General features: G+C 41.0%; 2 protein-coding genes across 3 annotated transcripts in view; one reads left to right on the top strand and one right to left on the bottom strand.

The window, feature by feature from the left end:
* LOC108086042 (Krueppel-like factor luna) overlaps positions 1 to 12731 on the bottom strand; it is a 36012-nt gene extending 23281 nt beyond the window's left edge. Inside the window, exons 1-4 of one of the 2 annotated variants that reach the window (XM_070288570.1) lie at positions 12558 to 12731; positions 11208 to 11808; positions 10930 to 10965; positions 7188 to 7245 (exon numbers count right to left, since the gene is read on the bottom strand). In XM_070288570.1, the coding sequence (XP_070144671.1) occupies positions 7188 to 7245; positions 10930 to 10965; positions 11208 to 11219 (106 nt within the window). In that variant the 5' untranslated portion in view covers positions 11220 to 11808; positions 12558 to 12731. Of the gene's footprint in view, positions 1 to 7187; positions 7246 to 10929; positions 10966 to 11207; positions 11819 to 12557 lie in introns of both variants that reach the window. The other variant, XM_070288565.1, reaches the window with a different exon arrangement.
* A 4526-nt stretch (positions 12732 to 17257) lies between these two features.
* twi (twist family bHLH transcription factor) lies at positions 17258 to 19494 on the top strand. The gene is made up of 2 exons (XM_017183009.3): positions 17258 to 18624; positions 18985 to 19494. Exons 1-2 carry the CDS (start codon positions 17375 to 17377, stop codon positions 19232 to 19234), a joined length of 1500 nt encoding a protein of 499 aa, XP_017038498.1. The 5' UTR covers positions 17258 to 17374; the 3' UTR covers positions 19235 to 19494.
* Positions 19495 to 21383: the final 1889 nt, after the last annotated feature.

Here is a 21383-nt window from a genome sequence, read left to right on the forward strand (position 1 = left end):
CGGTAAACAAAGGTGACGCGACCGCTGCGCAGCTGTTTTTTTTTTTTTTTTTTGCTCCCTATAACTTGCCTTGGAAGTCACAGGCATCCTGCTGCACTCTCTGCCACCGCCGAGTATGTAGATATTTGTATTTACTTTTTTTTCAGCTGGCCTTCCCGAGATAATTAAGGCAAGACGGCAGGCAGCTGCACTCCGCTTTTGGCCGAAAAGGAATCACAGTGGCTTTGTGTGCTGCCTTGTTAGCCGCCGAAACTAGATAATGATCTGAGTTGGGGGCGGTCAATTTAATGGTTAACTATTAATAACGTGATACGAAATTGGCGTTAATTTGTAGAAACATTCCCCGCCGCATGCACGGACTAATTTGAGACCAAAAACCAAAAGTGTAGCAGGCCAGGAGCAGGCCAAAAAAGGATGTGAATGGTGGTATGGTGGGTGTATTTCCTTTTTTTTTTGTTTTGTTTCTGTTTGCTTTTTTGTTTCCTTTTGCTCCGAAGTCATGAGTCAAATTTTTTTTAGTTTGGCAAACACGAAGAGCGAGCTGCTGCCGTTGCACGATTTGTAGACGCTGCTAAAAGAATTCTTTTTCACAGCTAAAAACAAGAGGGGGAGGGTAGAGTGGTAAAAACATACACCTATTGGAAAGGAAGTACACAGAGAGAAAACGGGGTTTTGAATTGCTATTTTATGGTTATTTAAGCATAATGAATCCATAAATTGGTTGCAAGCTAGAAAGTAGCTGCTGCAACACTCGAATAGCTACAAACACAGTGTGAATTAGAAACTACTAACTTAAAATATACAATAACAGCATCTTTAATTATTTTAAATTCTTTTATTATCCATATAAGAACAATTCAATTACAATATGGAACAATCTATCAATTATCAATTATCAATTAACTGATTTCCTAAACCAAACTTGCAAAGAAAATCCCTTCTACTTTAAATTAAAACATTTTTGGCCTAGTTATGATATCCTATCCCTTCCTTATAGAGGCCTTTCCCCTTGATATTCTCAATCAATTTATTTTCATTTGACTTTGATATATATTTGTCTCCGTGTAGAGCTTAGTAAACCAAAGTCAGAGACCAAGTGTGCTCCAGTAGACAATGCAAATTGCTAATATGCGATTGCTATGCAAGCCAAGTCGGAGACAAATTTTCAAATATTTTTTGTAGTTTCGACTCTGCTCTGCTGAATTTTTACTGCTGTTTGTTCGGTCTTGTGAGCTTTGCCGCACTTATGACCAATAAATATGCAGCCAGCTTGCCTCTGTTTTTTTTTTTTGTTTCATGTTCCATCGGTTACGAGTATTTTTCTGGGGGCATTGTCTGCAGCTTGCGAAATTAGTTTGCCAGGCTAATGAGCTACACGAAAAAGATCTTGGGAAACTCCGTCACTATTTGGCTGGGGGGATCGGGATCGTTCGAGCTGCTGTTGCCTTAGATCCTTAGATTTTGGCCTTATCGATGGGGATAAGCGGGCACTGCTGAGTTTTTTCAGCTTTTGAGGAGCAGCCAGAGTCTCATTATGATTCGTGTGGGCTCAGCTCAACTGTGATGATGACTAACACGAATCGATCGTCGCCGAGATCTCCTCCGGAGTCGTTGTCAGCTTTCGAATTGTTTGCTCACGAAAGCGTGGATCTACTTCGGTGCAGTGTGGTGTGTGTGTGTTGAGTTGTGTTATGTGGTGTGGTGTGGCGTGGTGTTGTGTGTGTTGTTTTGCGTGGTTGTTGCCTCCTTGTTTTGTTGTATATTTTTCGGTCAGATCTCTTCGCATGATCCTCTTTTTTTTCGGGTCTCAGAAGATGCGCACTCGGAAGAACACTGTGCAACAGGTTTGGTTCGGCGTCCACCCTCCCTTGGCTTACGCTCCAGTTGATTTATGGGCGCCCAGATGCAGGTTAAGAGGGACTTCTTGAGTGGCTTTTGATTAGCTTCGGGGTATTTAACAGAGTTGGGGGAGTCTCGTCTCTGAGCAGGTGCCCTCTGAAAGGTTTTACATTTGTTATTCCCAGTCTGGTATGGCAGTAAATCTTTTTCGTGGATTTTTGAATATTTATTTTGAGAGTATGGTATTCCGCTTATTAAATACTCTACCCAGGACTTGCTTGATTATTTATTCTTCTAAAAATTCGGTTAATTATGATAATTTAATTTTAGCGGAATAAAAAATCCAATTGCTTCTGAAGTTTTGCCGACATAAAAGTTGCAGACATCAACTTTCAATTACCAATTGCCAAATCATCTTCTAGGAGGCACACCCCATCCAGGTGCCTCCCAAAAATTCCATCTGGCCGCACCCCAGTCGCGTCGCCTGTTGTCCAGTGTAATCTTTCCGAAAACTTCGTGTGGCATATGCTGTCTAGCATTCTGTTTTTTTTTTTCTGGTTATTTTTTGTGGCCAGTGGTGCCTTCGGTGGTGGTGCTGGTGTGTCAGTTGCACGATTGCCAGAGACAACGTGTCTCCAGTGTCATCAGCATCTCCATTTTTCTCCGCTTGTTTCAATGTTTTCGGGTGAGTGCTGCCACCGAACATCCGAGAGCGCCCCAAAGTTTATGCACAGCGAGAAAATAGTGAAGAATTTTTACTATAGCACATGCTTTTCAGATTTTCTAAAGAATTTTATTTACTTTTTATATTGACTTGGAATAGAATGCTTTAACTATAGAGTCTTATTCGGTTATAAAAATATGTCTTAAAATTTTGCACTAAAACTTTACACTCTCAATATACAGTTTTCATTAAATACTAATTTTAAAATATTTATTTAGATGATTTAAATTATAGTTTAATGTTCAAGTAAGAGCTCAAAGCTTTTCTAGATCAAATTACTTAACGCTGTCTATTTGAATATTGGTTCCTTGCTTCAATTTAAAGAAATAGTTCCCTTTCAAAGCAAGAATATCCTTCAGATATCCATTAAAGTTTATACCTATTTTCTCTCAGTGCATTTTTCAATGTTGTTGGAGGCGACGCTGGCCGTTGTTATAGTGCAGAAAAATTACTATGACAACGCTGGAAACAAGTAAACCACAGTTTACATTCACTCAATTCGGTTCCGGCGCGGGAGGAGAGCCGAGCTGAGCCGAGCTCGGTTGCGGATGGGGATGGGATGGCATCTATGCCAGATGGGGGATTGCGATGGGGGATTGGACAGAGAAGATGTGGGGGATACAGATGCGGGAGGGGGGAGGTGGACATAGTGAAACAGAGACAGAGACGGGAATGGCAGAATCGTGGCGTGGTGGTGGCACGCTCATCTTCAATTTTTCTACGATGCGACGTCGCTTGGGTCGGGTATTTCCTCTCTCTCTCTTTCACTCCGAGAGTCCCTGATCTTCTATTTTGTGTTTTTTTTTTTCGGCGGCGGCGACTCACACTCGTGTTCCTTGCACTCTACTCCCGGGTCTCGGTCTCAGTCTCAGTCTCAGTTTGAGTCTGGGTCTCGGTTCCCCAGTTCCCGCCACGGTCTGGGCCTGGTCTATAGTCCCTGGTTTTGTGGGCCCGATCTGCGCAGCGAGATGAGTGGTTGGCAAAAATGTTTGAATGCGATCACGAACTTGACCTTTCACATAACCTCAAAAGCCAGTCACAGTCACTCAGTCAAGTCAAGTCAAGTCAACTCGATGCGCTACATACGCGCCATGTTAACCAGGCCCAGAGACACGGCTCCAGCTCGAGTCGCGCGTCTCCACCCAGTTTCGGTTTTCAGATCTCTCAAAAAGAAACCTGCAGACCCAGTGGACCCCTGAACCCCAGCAGATCTCCATCTCCATCAGATCCCCAGATCGCTAGATCCCCGGAGCCCATCTTCAATGGTCATCCGGCCGGGTGTCAGCCGCAGCATAATTAAAAAACAATCACCCCGGTCCACACGCCCCCTCGCTGGATGTGAATAATACTCGAATATGTGTGTGGTGCGGGCCTGGCATCTGAGTTGGGGGCTCCAGCGAATCTCAGAGATCTCGCGGATCTCGGGGAATCTCGGGGATCTCATGGATCTGGGCGAGGCCAGTGTGGTTTCTATGCTCCAGCCCGCCAGCATTTATGAGCTCTGCTCTGGCTGTGGCATGACTATCACTGAGGGAGCAGCAGTTGCAGATGCCAAATCAGCAGCTCGGCGAGATACCCCAGTCACAAGACTCAAATCGATAAAGTGCAACAACAGTAACACTTATTCGGAAGGTTGGGGGTATAAGACCAGGGGTTTATCATTAATTTTATCCTTCATTTCTTTTTTTAAATAAATTTATAATTATATAGGCAAAGATGACAGAAGATCTTATAGCTAGAATTGTGTTTAAATATATTATTTTATCATTCTAAAATTTAATTTATAATTTTATAGATTTTATAAAATGTTAATTGAAGTCTTTCCTCACACAAACCCTCCTTTAGCTTCCCATTTTTTCTTTAAAATTCCTTTACAAGCTATGTTCCCACCTGCTCGTCACATTTTCACCTTGCCATCAATATGCCCCGGCCCATGCTTGGTACTCGAGCACTTCACTAAATGTTGCATATCATTCGATAGATGCCGTGGATGCTCCAACATCGTCGCCTAGTCTTCTCCTCGTCCGGCTCCTCCTGCTCCTCCTACTCCTCGAACTCATTGCCCCTCGAATCGAGTTGGGATCTCCGTCTTAAGGTCGTTCGCTCGCTGGAGCGACCCGCGTGTCGCCGCATCTACTTAACCTGGAAAGCCTATGCCCCTGAGTGGCGAGAGGCCTTTGGTGGAGGAGGAGGAGGTGAGGTGGAGGAGAAGGCACTGGCTCCGCTGGTGTGGTGTGGGATTGTAAGATGTTGTGTTTCGTTTGGGTAAGGCACCACCACTAACAGCAACAGCAACAACAACAAGAACTGCTGTGGATGTCTCAGGCTCTTTGGCCGGGACGCTCCTGCTCCGACTCCACCCTTCCCAGTCGGTGGCTCCTCCCTGCGATCCTCTCCAGCCTGCACCTTCTGCTGGTGGCTAGTTCAACAGCTTTATTTATGGGCTGTTTGGGTAGCTTAAATAAATCAAGTTGTAGTTGCACCGCCAGCCTCAGCCTCAGCCCCAGCTCCAGCTCCAACTACAGCTTCCCAGCCAGCGCTCTCACCTCGCACTCGGCGGTTACTGCAATTAGAGTTGGTGGGAATTTGGCACTGTCTCCGCCGTTCTTTTGGGCCTTTGGCTTTGCCCTCCATTCATTGGCAATTTGGGGCTATCTATCGCTACGCTGGCTAATTGCATAATTATTTAAAGCCCATAATTTATGTGTGCCGAAAAAAAACCTCCAAGTCGGCTCGACCTGGCCCGACTTGGCCTGGCTTTCGGGTGGCTCAGTTTGTGGTTGTTATTTTCGGATGACCGTTAAGGTTGGAAATTAAGCTGGACCATTATGTGCCGTTTGTTTTACAAATTTTAACGCTATTTAACACATTCGCCACGGATCTGTGGATGGCCGGATCACCGTGGATGTTGGTTACTCGGGTATCCGTGGATAGTAGCACCATAAACCATTAGCATGAGAGATTGCCGTCGCCGCCTCTCTATGCGCTTCTCAAATAGCTTTTGTGCGCCAGCCAGGTGAGCGCATTGACAAAATTAATGATGCCCTCACTAATATCATGCCTAATTGATTAATATGCGCGGCGAGACAACAACTTTTCTGACTTTGACTCCGGCTTTAGCTTTGGCTTCGACTTTAGCTTGAGCTCCGAGAGCTGGGCTTTAATGAACGGAGCAGCGCTCAGGTTTTTAGCTGTTAATCTTACTGTATAGCCATTTAAGGTAAGCTCTCTGGCTTCTTAATTAAATTAGGTGTACCGCTGGGCACCCTACGGCTGAGGAGCTGAGCGGAGCGGAGCCGTATAACTAACCATCTATTTATCTAGTCAACGTTTTTTTTTTTTTGGCCTTTCGGGGCGTTGCTGTTAACTTCACACACAGAGAAACACATGGAGTCAGAGGCAAAGAGAAAGGCTGGCAAAGGTCAAATGGTCAAGCAGTTGGTGGTTGGTCAAGTGGCCACAAAATCAACACACCGAGACCCAGTCCCAATCCCAATCCCAGTCCCAGTCCCAGTCACTTGTTCGGGTCAGGTTCCTGGGCGTCGGATATAGAGCGATACCTTCGCAGCGGTATCAGCATGATTTTAATGGGACCCCCTCCCCAGCCCGATATTAATCTCGTATATATAGTATGAATGGATCTGATGAGATGAGATTGGGCATTAGGCAATGACTAACGTTTTGTCTGCTCTTTTGTTCGAACTTGTCTGCGAGATGGCCGGATAATCTTCGGCATTTCATTCGCGGGGGAAGAGAGCCGTCGGAGATCTGAGGAATTCACTCGGTCGGGGGATTTTATGGCTAGAGTGTGATCATAGGTTGATATTAATGTTGATAGATATCTTTAACATAGATCTCTTTATGCTCTCAAACGAGCTGAGCTTTTACTTATCTACCAACCAGCCATATTGTTTGTTTCCCATTTGTTGCTGATCAAAAATATTGATTTTATGATCTGATTTAATATTAAAGATATAGCATATTAATTTGGCAGTTCATTAAGTTGCTTCTTATGATCTTTTCAGCAATATTTTATAAGAAAATATACGTAGTAGAAATGCTTCTATAGTTTAGTAGAAAGCTTTTTAATAAACAGAATACTTTTACCTATTGAAATTTATAATTATTTGAGTCTCGTTTTAAAATATAAATAAATACAGGGAACCTGCATAGATTTTTACTTAAACATATAATAATTGAAAGCTTCCCTACTATATTCTTCCTAGAATTAATTACTCTTCAGGATTGTTTTTTTGCCACAAATAAACTTATAACAAACAACAATGTTATAAGCATTTTCTAATTTTTCCTTTCACTCCACCCACAATCGGCCTTCCCAAATACATCTCTTGTAGGCACTCCAAAAGCCCACAAAAAAACAAAAACTTTATCTTCATTAGACACAAAATGCAAATTGGTCTTGTAACCAATATTTTGTATGCTCGAAATTCTTTCTCTTGCTCCCTCGAAGGTGACCTGCTTTTCTCAAGTGATCAACTTGCGGCGGCCATTTCATTGATTAATTGTTTTCGGGTCGGTGTATTAAGTATACGAGTATATACATATATGTATGTTCGGGTTCAGGTTGAGTCAACTAAGATATAGCGTATAATTAGCAACTTACCGCGCGGCGAACGTAAGCTCAGATCAACTGGTTCAACCTGAACCGGAGGGCCCTCTGCCTGCGGATCGAAAAGAAATTGGAAAAGGAAAATGATTATCAGCAAAGGCATCAATATTGTTATTCCCTCCCCCAAATATATACTAAATTATATATGCAGCTGAACAATAGAGTCATAATCGCAGCGGCGGCTAATCAAGTTTGACAAAAATGATGTTTCTGTTGATGGGGGAAAGTGTTGGATGGGTCAAGCTCACTCCGGCAAAGAACACCAACCACGGGGGGTTTAGCTGGAAAGGTGGGGTGTGCGTGTTTGGGAGCTGTTTGGTGTTCGGTGTTTGCTTATTGAATTCATCTAGCTGGAACCACCGCAAATGACTTCCGTCGATACCTTTTCATATGGGGGATATGGGGAGATCCGAGATCGCAGATCGGCGGCGATAAGTGGGAAGAAACCGAAAAAACCACAATTGTTGCGCATTTCATGCGCTTACGAAACCTTTAGCCAATAAACTAAAGGCAATAAAAACTAACCAAGAAAAAAAAAAACAATAAAAAAAGGATGGAAGCAAAAATAAAATGCCTGGCGCAAAAATAACAAAGAAACAGTTATGAGCTGCCCGCAGCGCCATAAAATGGATAAATTTTAATTTGGCACTGCATATGCATTTGCGACTTCACAGCCAACACTTTGCAATATTATTTAAACGAGGTCTGCAATATATTCATATTTAAAGGGTGTTCCGGACCAGGAGTTACCGCACAGAAACTTTTATTTGCTGTTCAAGTGGCCAATTAAGTTGCGGCTTAACATTTTAGAGGATGGGTCAGAACATCATATTTACAAAAGTGATTTTAACAACCGTTTTGGTCTCTTGTTAAAAACGCCCTGGCATTACAAATGGGTAGGAAAACATATATTGGTTATGAATTATATAAGAATGCTTGCTTAATATGTAATTCATTAAATTGCGGCTAGATAAAAAGCTAAAAAAAGCTCGGGTATTAATAACAAAATTATTGATTGACAGATAACAGACAAGAAGATTTATTATTAGAGAGTTGGATAAGATAAAATGATTAATAGGCAGCTAGAGGGAAATTTGATGTGTGACCTAAACTCAAGACTCAAATTTTAAATTATAATACAAAATTTCCTCATATTTACTAGTATTTAGTCGAATTTTGCATTAAATAACTTTTCTAACTTATATTTAAACAAACCTTTTAATGGAAGAGGCTTTAATTTAAAATAATTTAATTGAATATTTGAATTAATCGCAGTGCAGTAATTTTTATTATCTAGGAATTATAATTATAAGTGCAGTAATTAATATTAATTATTAATATTTTTATTGTATTTTATTGTAATATTTTTAAGTTGAATTGAATTTAAAAATTCAATATAAATTTCATCATCACTATTTCACACTTTCCTTCTATCAAAACTGATCAAGTCAAAGCCATTCATGTCCTGCCTTTGACCAGTCATCCCTGTTAACCCAAGTAACCCCAATCCACTTGCAGGGTAGCCCCAGATCCAGCCATAGTCTTAAGGCCTGCTGCCAACAACATGGTCGCGAACACCAAAAACCAAGACGGCGAACAACCAAGTCAACATCCATGGATGTGGATGCCGATGCAGATGCCGAGTGTGTGCCCAGTGGGCAAAACAACGACAATTGTCAGGCTTGTAGCGCAAATTATGAAAAAATGTCAGTGGCGAGTGGGCGAAAAAGATGGCTAGGAAGGGGATTTTTGAAACGGGTCTGTTGGTGGAGCACGGAGAACTCAGAACTTGGCCACGCGATTTGGAGGCACTGCAGCGGCAGTTAGTTATACAAACAAATGCTCATTGCCGGCATTAGATTAGATAGTTTGTCTTCGATTGTGTCGAATGGCGGCCGCGGGGCCAATTGCAATGTATCTCTGCCTTCTTGGCCTTCTGTCCACTTTATGGCCCACAACATTGACAACAACTTCATTGGCCGCCAGCAGATCGAAATCTGGATCGAAATCGAGCTCGAGCTCGAGATCCCGATTTCGATTCCGAGCGATATCGCGATCAAGATCGAGATCGAGATCTGGCGATCGATGTTGGCAATTCCAATTGATATGCGACTGATGTTGGCCCCTGTCCAAAGGTATTTATATTTATATTATTTCTCCTCAACTTGTTTTTTGTTACTTTTGCCCCCGTTTACTTTTCCCTCTAATTGCCCCCACGGCTCTGATTTATTGTTATATAGATTCCCGTATAGATTCCCCCTACTTTATGATATTGTTATGGGGCGCTGCAGCCTCCGATCTGCTAATTTGTGATGGGACGTGCTGAAATTTCTCATAGGCGCCGCAATTGATAGAATGATGGCCGGGACATTAGTTGCCTCCGATTTCCACTGATTCCCTCCCCATCCCGCCAACTCAATTTTATGGATTGTCTTACGCTTGGTATGTGGTTTTCCGCCAACTGACAGACGTACGTACGGCTGACGACGGCTCCTGCCTTTGAGATGGGTTTTATGGGGCAGCCAAACGAATTGGCCCACTGGGAATTCCTTGGCAATTGTCATTTCGAATGGCCCGAAGCGAAGTGTATCGCTAGCATGAAAATATTTTACTCGCCTCTCGCTCTTAATTGATAAAGCCTCTTTGTTTTTTTTGTAGGCGGCACTTCTTGCGAAGGCAACTTATAGCCGTTAATGAGTTGTGTGCTTAACTGATATTGAAGACAAATTACAGGCAATAACAATTACTTAGGTGCTGGGACGAGGGCATTAAAATAACTTAAACGGGGACACAATTTAATTTAATTTGATTTAATTTAAGGTAGAATAAGGCTTTGTAGTATTTTTATACCCTTGCAGGGTATTATAATTTCAGTCAGAAGTTTGCAACGCAGTGAAGGAGACGTTTCCGACCCTATAAAGTATATATATTCTTGATCAGCATCAGAAGGGGAATCTTTCTAGACATATCAGGAAGAAATCGATTTTTTGGCCATTTTTGCGAAATTTGATAAGGGGTAACATCATTAAAATTAGCAAAAATGGCCAAATATTTTGATTTCTTAAAATTTTAAATTTGGTATGCAGATTTTTTAAATCAATAAAAACTAACACAAAACTGCTTTCCGAATCGAAATTAATGCATTTTTGGCTTAGTTATGATATATTTTAATTGTTACCTGCAAGGGTATACAAACTTTGGCTGGCCAAAGTTAGCTGTCTTTCTTGTTATGAATATATTGTAGAATTATATGTAGAATTATTTATTTAACTAAAAATTCTAGAAAATGTATGCCCTAAGATGATATCTTCCAAGATCGACAAACGCTTGGGCTCATCTTCATTAAGTAGTAACTATTAAACAGTAATCCTGATGATCTTTCCCCAACATTAAGATTTTCTTTACAGTTATCGATAAAGAACATTTGTAGCAAAACAATAAAAATATCATTATTGTATTTAGTTAAAATTAAAATTCGTTTTGTGAGAATTATAGTTATCTTTTTGTATAAATGGCTAATGATAACAGTCTCTAATATCTTAAGCCTGTTCTCTGTTAAATTCTTAAATCAGAAACCAAATGAAAGTATACTAGATCTCAAAATTAGGTCAGGTAATTGATTATAACAATAATATATTTAATAATTGGGTTTTCCAATTCATTTTCCCCTCTTAAAGCCGCACTTAATCCAACCCCTACTTATCGCTAGAATCTGTGTGTTAATCCGCAAACTCACCTCCTTTGCTGACAGAGGGTCGGATCCAAGTCCATTCTGCAAAGAGAGGCAGAAAAACAGGGAATTAAGCGATTTTTCCCCCTTGAAAAACAAAAAAAAAAGTGCAACAGGTTGGTGTCAGCCATGGGCTCCCCTCTTTCTTAACCCCTTTGACCCCTTTCTTAACCCTGGAGTCGCCAAAACAAACTTTCAGCTGACAGGGTACAAAAAAAAAAGGGGAGCACATGGCGGCATATGGCGCGTTGGCGTTGGCGTTACAGTGCCGTCGTTGTACTTACCATGAAAACCATTAAATTGTAAAACGTCTTACAAAATAATAATTGCCCGGCAACGTTCTGGCCACGTTGTTACAAAAGACAGGCAGCAAAGGGTAGGAAAGTGGCGTTGGTGGTGGATGTGGATGCTCGAAATAATCGCTGCAACTAGCCTGGGCCTCGGCTTGGGCTTGGGCTTGGGCTTGGGTTTTGGTTTTTAGTTTTGGCTTTTGCTTTTGTCGCAGCAGCTGTTGCCTGTGTCTCTTTTTCTGCAACTGCCGCATGCTATTTCGCAGCCGCGGAATCAATGACAAAACGCGGGCAACGCACCTTGAGTTTTTTTCTGTTTTTTTCGCTACCTTCTCCTCTTTTTCCTGCTTCTTTTTTCCCTTATTTTTTTCTGTTATTTTTGCCTGCTTATGCTTTGAACTTTTGTTTCCTTTTGTTGGGGGAGGGGGGCCACCGTGGCAGAAGCAGAAGCAGCCGCATTTTGAGTGAGCGGGAGAGAGGGGGAGGGAACGAATGCAGCCGAAAAGGAGGGCAGCAAGGCAAGGGGGCCACTGAGGGAGTTGGGTGAGTGCTCAGTGCGTGACGAAGTTACTTGGGCAAATATTTTATGAGTCGCCTAAGCATGACTAATAAATTAAGAAAAAAAAAACCATAAAACAAGAGCTTAGAGATTTATCCAATTGAACAGTACGGGAAAATATAGAGCTACAGAAGTCAAACTTCCCTAAATCAAAACCTAAACAAACTATAGGTGCCATTAATTAAATAATATATTTAAAAAAATAATATGAAAGAGTTCTGCATAAGAACTATGTTTAAATATAATAAATATATAACAGAAATATAAAAGAACATTATACTACTATTTTGTAATTCCTGTAGGAATACAAATTTAAGTAGGAAGTGAAGTTAGCGTTTTAATTTACTGTAAATAGTTTAAAATCAAATATGTAAGTTTAATTCCCTGAAATATGCAGTTATCTACAAATTATTTGTATTAAATAAAGTAAAAATAAACGAAATTTCATATGAATTAATTTTATTTTTGAGTTTTGTATTCAACGAATTTTAAAACGTCAAATAAATACCTATTAATAAAATATTCATTAATTAAGTAATACATTAAGAATAGATACAGACCCCCAGCTTAAGTTTTTCAATATGGTAACAAAAAACTACCATCTAAAAGTTCTATTAACTTACAATAATTGTAAAACGAATTCAACTGAAAATCATAACACCCAAAAATGTAAATCATAACAAGGCCACTAAAAGACAATACAATATATTCGAGTCACCCAATTTAGTGGGGGAAGTTTCGAGTTTAGGGGAAATCGACTGACTGTAACTAAAATTGGCAATTACTGGTGGCCCTTGCATCCGGTTTTAGTTATAGACTCCGGGACTCGGAATCGGACTCGCTGTAGTTATTGTCTGCGGCACACTTATTAGCACTTATTGCCGCCGCTTCCTGGGCGGGGGTGTTACACTTGTTGTTTAGCTGTTGGTGGGGCTTGCATTTCCGGTTGTGTTTGGTTTTTTTTTTTAGTACGTCAGTCAATTGCAGTTCCCGGTCCCGCGGGCGCTATAAAACTCGCACTTAATTCGATCAACTAAGAGAGGCACATGCTACGCCCCACAACGCTGTGTTATTATTTATTTATTTATGTATTCCTCTTGATTCTTTGCTGGTAGGTACGTAGCCTTCGTTGTTTGCGGCGTGAGTGTGCAAATTGCGGCACATCCGTCATTTTAATTTCACTTAAAACGCCATTTAAAGCGTCGCGTCGCACCAACACACACGCACACGGCGGCGCACGCACGCACGCGTACGCACGCTCAAGAGGCACGCACGCATGCGCAAAAAACGCCGGCTGATAAGGAGATGCAAACAATGCAAAAGTAAACGCAAAGCGCAAGCGCAACCGGAACAAGACGAAACGGAACGGAAATGGAACGAAGGGCGAACGAAATGGCAACGAAACGCAAAGCAAGCGAGCGAGCCGAAGCACGTTTGAATGTGGCGCGCAGCAAACTTGAACTGAACTGTGAAAATTTCAAGCCTCCAACTTGGTTGGGGCCGTGGTGAGCTTTGCGCGCGCGCCACCAAAGCTCACCACTACCGCCACGCATATATCAGTGTGTGTATGTGTGTGTTTGCACCACTTTGTTGTTTGTTTAGTTAAGGTGGAGCTAGGCTAAAATGACAAGTTGGCGCTTATATTATTGGGTGGCCGACGTGACGGAGTGAGTTTGTGTGTGCCCCCACCCAGGTGTGTGCAGGTGTGCCTGTGAGATATCTGTGTGTGAGTGTTTGTGCTCTCGGGGCTTTTTTCTGTTATTTTGTGGCGGTGTGTGTGTGTTAATTAACATGCAGCGCACACACGCTGACAAGCTGACAAGCTCTTGGAAGTGTAGGTGTTTGGCGCCAGCGATTTTATTGGCTGGAATGGTTAAAACCTAGGGCCACGGGAGGAGAAGAGGTTGTGTGTGTGTGAGGGAGAGCGAAAGGGAGGCAATTAACACAAGGTACAACAGCAGCTGACAGCTTCCAACGTTGTCATTTTCATTTTCATTTCCATAGAGCGGCTTTGTTCCTAATCAAAGTGGTTGCATCGCTCACGTTTCCCTTTTGGAAAATTACAGGAACAAGTCGTTAATTTTAAGTTAATAAATAAGGCTAAATTTTTATAGAAAATTTTGAAATAAATGATAAAAATAAGTAAGGCAAAATTGTTAATAGCAAATCGAAAAATCTAATTTTATATAAAATCAAAACAAATTTATCAAACTAATAGTCAGTTGATTTATTAATTAGAAACATCTTACCAACTTCTTTGTAATTTTCAGGTATTCAATAAGTATTTGGCTAATATTTAAATACATTTTTAACATATTTATATTCACGGAGAATGTCTTCAATTTAATAAAACAAATATAAAATATATATATACATAAATTACAATGGTCATAGTGTATATTAAGTCAGCTAATATTATCTACATTATTTTAAGGATGAAGTACTTATTTCAAGTAATAAAACAGTTACAAAATAATAATATAATATATCCAAAAATACATAAATATTTATCCTTGGCTGCTCAATCAAATTAAAGATAATTGAGGTACATTGAGTGTTAAATATATTTCCTAAAAAATGCAATACCCCACTAACTTTCTTCAACTTAAGGAGAACATCCGTCGTAGGAAACTACAACTGTGGAGATCAAAAGCTGTGGGAGTTTGTCTGAACCCCATTTTTGTTTCTTTTTGGCCAGGTAACCCGCACCGTTAGACGTCGCCATTGCCTACCTGATCCACTTTTCCACGCGCTTTGACGACCATTTTTGGTAACAATAAATCGTGATACATCATCAAAAGTCAATTCGAATATGTAGACAACGCTGCTGCGCTAGCGGCAGGCAAAAAATATTTTAATTTTAATTGATTGTCGAGCGAGATTTACGTGCACCAAAAGTTTCTTCTCACGCTCCACACACTCGCTCTCGCACAAGGAGAGCTTTGCCTTTTTGTTTTCGCTAGTTGTTTATTTTTAGTTTTTTTAGTTTGCGATGGCAGGATTAGAGCATTGTCAAAATGGAAAGTTGGCCCCGCTTTGAAATCGTTTGGCAATCGCACCACGCAAAACCCAAAATGCAAACAACACAAAAAATCACAGCAAATCTCAAGACGACGAGATGAAAAACAGAAGCAGCATCGCTAAATACAACAACAACAACAAGTAATACGCAAAATACCTTTCCAGCCACTCATTTGGTTTTTTATTTTCGTTTGATTCGGGCTCGTAAACGGAATTGAAATCAATAAACTACGTGACTGCAGTGTGTCCAATTGGAACATTAAGATCACATCGAATTGCTTATGTTTACATATTTTTTACATTTTGTTCAAGAGACGACAATAGAAATCTATGAAAAAATGCTTATATTCAGGTTTTTATTTATTTAAATAATTTTAGATTTATTTGTTTTTAATTTTTTAACTTTTTTGTAGTTTTTCAGTTTCTTTGCTGACTTTTATATTTTTATTTCTCAGCAAATCCTTTTCTACATATTGTAGAAAATTTAATGTTGCCCTTCTTAAGGCGCTACTCTTTAATTTATCTAAAGCAAAGCTGGTTTTATGCTACAGCCAAAAAGATGGCTACACTTTTATTGAATATTTAAGTTGTTTAACATTTTATATTAAGGGATAAATTACACTATTTCCGAGGCGTGTTCCGTTTCAATGTTAATATTAAAAGTTTTATTTTTAAAGAATTAAACATAACTCAAACCAAATTCTGATAGAAAAAAGCAGGGAAGAATATTGCACCCAATAAGAACTCTACAACCTTTGCTTGCTTTTGAATTTTAGGTTTTAAATAATAATATTTCTCTATAAAAAATAGATACATAATAATATGTGGATAAAGTCATTAATTCCCTGCAATATTCCAACTTATTTTATTAAACTTAAAAAAAAAGTGAGTGTTAACAGCAACTCTATTTTCAATATATCTTTTATTTATATTGTACTTCAATGTTCTCATTTTCTTTATTAAATAATCTTAATTAAATTAATTAGATCACATAAAATTAAGCCATAAATATTATTGACATAGAAGCAAAAATGTATCTAAAAACTTTCGAGTCCATAAAACTCTACCTGGAGTACAGGGCAAAACCCTGTTGGTGGTTTTTCTCAGGGGCCGGTCCTGGGGTTTTGTTATTACCTAAGCCGGACGATCGGCGATATGAAATCGCGGTTTTTTCCAGCGGAAGTTCGAGCTCGGCATTAATCGGGTATTTTTGTTATCCCCGGCCGGAAATTTGACTTTTCGCTCGTATTTTTGTGGATTTTCGGAGCTGTGCGCGATCTTTGGCGTAGATTTTCTCGGTTGGTGTAAGTATCGGTATCTGTATGTGTGGGAATTCACTAATTAGGCATAATGAAACCTTTCCGCGGAGTTCCCCTCCTTTAGGGTTGAGGATTTGTCCTTTACGATGGTTGGCAACTGATGATTATATAATAGCGGAATGATTTTGATGGGCATAAACGCACAAACATTTTGCCGGCTTTCCTGGGAAAATTCCGCGAGCCCGAACTACCTATGAAACCAAAGTTTCCCCCAACCAGAAAGGTGGAAAGGGAAATTTCTCAATCAGATAAAATTAACTTGGCGTTTAAATTAATATTTTTTAAACATTTATATTAAGCTTAAAATAGTATAGGTAATTTAATAATATACAATTCAGTGAATTGTTTTCAGTTTTATATTTGATATATTTATTCTTAATTCATAATTAAATGTTTCCTGAAAATGTTTTGATATTTATATAGATTATAGACAATATAACGAAGTTAGAAAAGTAGCAAATATATTTAAGAATATTTCTAAGATAAATTACTTTTAGGTATTTTATTCAATTTTAAAATCACAGATTCATTTAACTTTTACTAGTTAAATATGCAAAATAAAGATAAGAATTGGCTGAGCCGCACAATCTCACAAATAAATCACCCCAGAAAATAATATATATAATTGTTTTTGAGCTTATTAGTAAATAATTTAATATATAACCGAAAAACAACTTTAAATGCCTTTATGCATTCCCTCTCATTGAATCAACAAGTAAGAATATTTTTAAAATTTTCGGCACATTTTTTCCAATCAACGGATCGAACGATCCTCTGCCATTTCCCCGTACCATTTTCCCCGTGACATTTTCCCAAAACGAGGAGAAAACCCGGCAAAGAATAACCCAAGAGCGGGCCAGAGTCAAGGCTCTCTTTGGCCGAGCGGATGGGAAAATGCAAACGCATTTTGCAGCCGCCGCTGGAGAAAAATGCAATGAAAAATACCCCGCCGACTGACGTCATACCTGCGGAACCACAGCATCCACCATTGGGCCAGAGCGGGATGGCCATAGAGCACAGCGAGAGAGGGTGCGAGCGAGACAAACATATGAGCGGTGGCAGCGAATGGCCGTCGAGCAGCCGCAAAATGTCAATTTGAGCAATGGCCATAAGGATCGTGCGTCAGTTGCGTTCCGACAGTGCGTGCGATCAGATCTCCTTCGGGGCCAACGAAACACATAGTTATAGATTATATATATCGCCGATAATATATAGTTATTTATCCTAAAAGTGTGTGCCAAATAAATCAACCAAAAATTCCCATGCAAATGATGAGCGCTCGCTCGGTGTCGCCCAAAGTGCTGCTGGACATTAGCTACAAGCCCACGCTGCCCAATATCATGGAGCTGCAGCACAATGTGATTAAGCTCATCCAGGTGGAGCAGCAGGCCTACATGCAGTCCTCGGGCTATCAGCAGCATCATCTGAACCAGCAGCAGCAGCAGCATAATCTCTCCCAGCAACAGCAACATAGTCTCTCCCAGCAACCTCAGTACGCTCCCCTGCCCTCAGAGTATGCGGCCTATGGGCTCACGGAGCTGGAGGATCAGGACTATAATATACCCAGCAACGAGGTACTCAGCACCAGCAGCAATCACAGTGCCCAGAGTAACAGCCTGGAGCTGAACAACAATAACACCACCACCAACACCAGCAGCAGCAACAGCAACAGCAATACGACTGCCAATCCCACGGTTTTCGAGACCTCCGGCTCCTCCTGGAATGAGCATGGCAAGCGAGCCAGGAGCAGCGGGGACTATGACTGCCAGACTGGAGGCTCCCTGGCCATGCAGCCCGAACACAAGAAACTCATCCATCAGCAGCAGCAGCAGCAGCCACACCAGCAGCAGCATCACATCTATGTGGATTACCTGCCCACCACTGTGGACGAGGTGGCCTCGGCCCAATCCTGTCCAGGCGTCCAGAGCACTTGCAACTCTCCGCACTCGCATTTTGATTTCCCCGACGAGGAACTGGCGGAGCACAAGTCCCAGATCTTCCTACCGCTCTACAGCAACCAGCAACAACAGGCCCAGCAAGTGACCCAGCAACAGACCCAGCAGAGCCACTCCCAGATGCACTTCCAGGCCGCCTACAGACAGAGCTTCGAGGGCTATGAGCCGGCCAATTCCCTGAATGGCAGCGCCTATTCCAGCTCGGATAGGGATGATATGGAGTATGCCCGCCACACGGCTTTGAGTTCCGTCAATGATCTGAACGGAGGCGGTGTCATGTCACCCGCCTGCCTGGCGGATGATGGAAGCGCCGGAAGTCTGCTGGACGGATCAGATGCCGGCGGTAAGGCCTTCCGGAAGCCGCGACGGCGGCTGAAGCGGAAGCCCAGCAAGACGGAGGAAACGGATGAGTTTAGTAACCAGCGAGTGATGGCCAATGTCCGGGAACGACAACGTACTCAGAGTCTCAACGATGCCTTCAAGGCGCTGCAGCAGATCATCCCGACGCTGCCCAGCGACAAGCTAAGCAAGATTCAGACCTTAAAACTGGCCACAAGGTAAGGAGTACTTTCAGATATACAGGATATTTTTAGTAGTATTATTAAACTTCCTTTTTCGTTTGTAATTGGTGTTCTCCGCGGAATATAAATGAGACTTAATTACAATTTAAGAATTTTACTTCCTATCCCAAAGGCATATAAAAAATGTTAGTCAACAAATATTAAATTATGTTCTCAGGAATACATTTATAGACTTTAAAGATTTTAGATTTTCGTTCATATTCTCTCAATTTCCTCAAGGAAATACCTTTGGTTTATCCTATTCTTTCCAATAGTTGTGTTATTATATCTTTAAGTTCTTGTATCTTTATTTTGGCCCTTAATTAAACCCCAATCTGTCTTTCTTTCTCCTTGCAGATACATTGACTTCCTGTGCCGCATGCTCAGCTCGAGTGATATATCCCTGCTGAAGGCATTGGAGGCGCAGGGATCTCCCTCGGGATATGGATCGGCCGCCTCGCTACTGAGTGCCGCCGCCAATGGAGCGGACGCCGATCTCAAGTGCCTGAGGAAGGCCAATGGAGCACCGATCATCCCGCCCGAGAAGCTGAGTTACCTGTTTGGGGTGTGGCGCATGGAGGGCGATGCCCAGCACCAGAAGGCATAGCAGCGGATCGGGCTCCTATATAGATATTAAGGATCCAGGAGGGGCTTCCAGCTGCAACAATCGTGTGAATTCCAGAGCCCTAGCCGTGCTCACTCTTCAATTCTCTGTCACTCTTTCCATATACGCATATGTGTCGATTAGATGTCTAAGCCTAAACTTACGATAAAAGCCTATTTAATTACATAGTCTAAACTAAATTAATTGTAAAGAAACAACACAAAAAAAAAAAGAAACGATAAACAAAGTCAAGAAACAAAGAAAACGCCATGAACAAAACAGACGCCATTTTGTAGTCAATTATTTCTCAGTGGGATCTTTTGTATCTTTGGGATCTGTCGGATCTTTGGGATCTGGTTCCTCCCCTCCACTAAATTGGGCGCGAAAATGTCTTCGTTGGGGGGGGTCGGATCCCGGACTTGGAATTGGACTTTTTGTCTTATAAATGCGGAGACAATCGGAGCGACGTCGACATACTTAGAGCGTAACGTCATTCCGCCGACAGATGGACCGTGTGTATCTGCGAGATACACATACTACATACTACATACTGCATCATATGTGTAGACATGGGAGAGGAGACCCCCGACATCCACATCCACATCCGGTTGATTTATGTTCAAAAACATAAAAACTGTTTACAAAGTATAACAGAAGAAGAACAAAGTATTTATGTCGCCAAAATGCGTATTTAAAACGCTCATAATTAGCTCAGTCAGATAGTTTAGTCCCGGTCGCCTTGGGGCCCGAATGGAACTGGAACTGGACTCCGCCTCATCAAAGGCAATCGGACGGATCGCACCGATCGCTCTCGTTCATAGTTGTTGACTTAATTGCTTTTTAAATGACAGCAGAAAGTGCTCTCCGCTCTATATACAATCTGCACGGCTGCTTATTTTGAGATACTCATCTGAAAGATCGCTGCGCACTCGTTTCGTGTAGATACAAAATTAGATTTGTATTTAGATGTGCTTAAATTGGCATATCGCATGCAAGTTGACAGGTTGTCGTTGGTCGTGGGGATGGAAAATGCTTCTCTTTTAAGTATTAGAACGATGTTATGGGGAGCTAGGAAATTTAAGGAGATTATCATAGATTATCTTGGCCACTTGAGGCCATAAAAAAGGTGTTGGAGTTCAAGAACTACGCATAAATATATCCACTTGGATGCCTTGTTTTTCTATCTATATTTGATCAGTTCACGCCTCAATAAATGATGCGAATACATCTCGATTTATTTGCTTGCCGATTGATCTTCTTTGTTTTCATTAAAATTTATGTAAACTGTGAATAATGTAATTTTCGTTTTAATTGCTTTTGAAGAATTGTTGGTCAAATTCATTACTCAAAGGAAAATAATTCTAGTGCTTCCAGAATTAGTCTAATTATTTACATTTTCAGCTTAAATAAAATATCTTGATATAATTATAATTTAAATATTTATAGGATGACGAAGATTTAAAACTTATTAAGCAGGTAAAAGTCTAAATGTCTCTATAAATCTTGTGATAACTAATGTATTAGTTGCTTTTCCAATTTATTACATTTTGTCAAAGGCTCTGTAAATATATTTACTACCTAAATCCGATTTAAAATCAATAATAAACTATAAATAACTATTAAAATGTTCAAATAGAAAATTCAGCTTTTAGGAAAATCTGTTTGCTCTTCTCTTGCGTGTTTCTTTTAATCGAGGGAAATGTTTAGCTGGCAACCCAGATCAATAAACGAGGCGGAATCACCATTTTATTTTTTTCTGGCAATAATCGTATAGCAAACGGAGAATTTCCTCGGAATTTCCACATCTAATTAAGGCGGCAAACTAAGCGAAAATGAGAAACGAGCTAGGCAGTCAGTCGTCTTTGGAAACAATTGATTTATGCGCAAGTATTGGTTGCCAGAACGCCCCTTTTTTTCGGCTGCCTGATGAATGAATCTTCATAGTTTAGATCAAGGATCACACATCGGAGGGACTGCGCAGCGGCGGCGCCTATATATCCTCCGGAGCGGAGTCAGCTAGGGCAGGGAAAATCATGGCCTCGTCGCTCGGGCATTGTTTTCATTTCATTTGCGAGTCGACTCGAGTCGCTCTCGCCCACACATATGTTGGGAAAATAATAGGAAATCGGTTTGTCCCCCGGCATGAGGTCCT

Source organism: Drosophila kikkawai, chromosome 2L (genome assembly GCF_030179895.1).
Source record: "Drosophila kikkawai strain 14028-0561.14 chromosome 2L, DkikHiC1v2, whole genome shotgun sequence".
Lineage (NCBI taxonomy): Eukaryota > Metazoa > Arthropoda > Insecta > Diptera > Drosophilidae > Drosophila > Drosophila kikkawai.

Bases quoted from the DNA above. Each gene is read 5' to 3' on its own strand.
- twi (XM_017183009.3), top strand. From the start codon at position 17,375: ATGCAAATGATGAGCGCTCGCTCGGTGTCGCCCAAAGTGCTGCTGGAC. The intron at 18,625-18,984 runs GTAAGGAGTACT...TTCTCCTTGCAG, and splicing joins ACCTTAAAACTGGCCACAAG to ATACATTGACTTCCTGTGCC.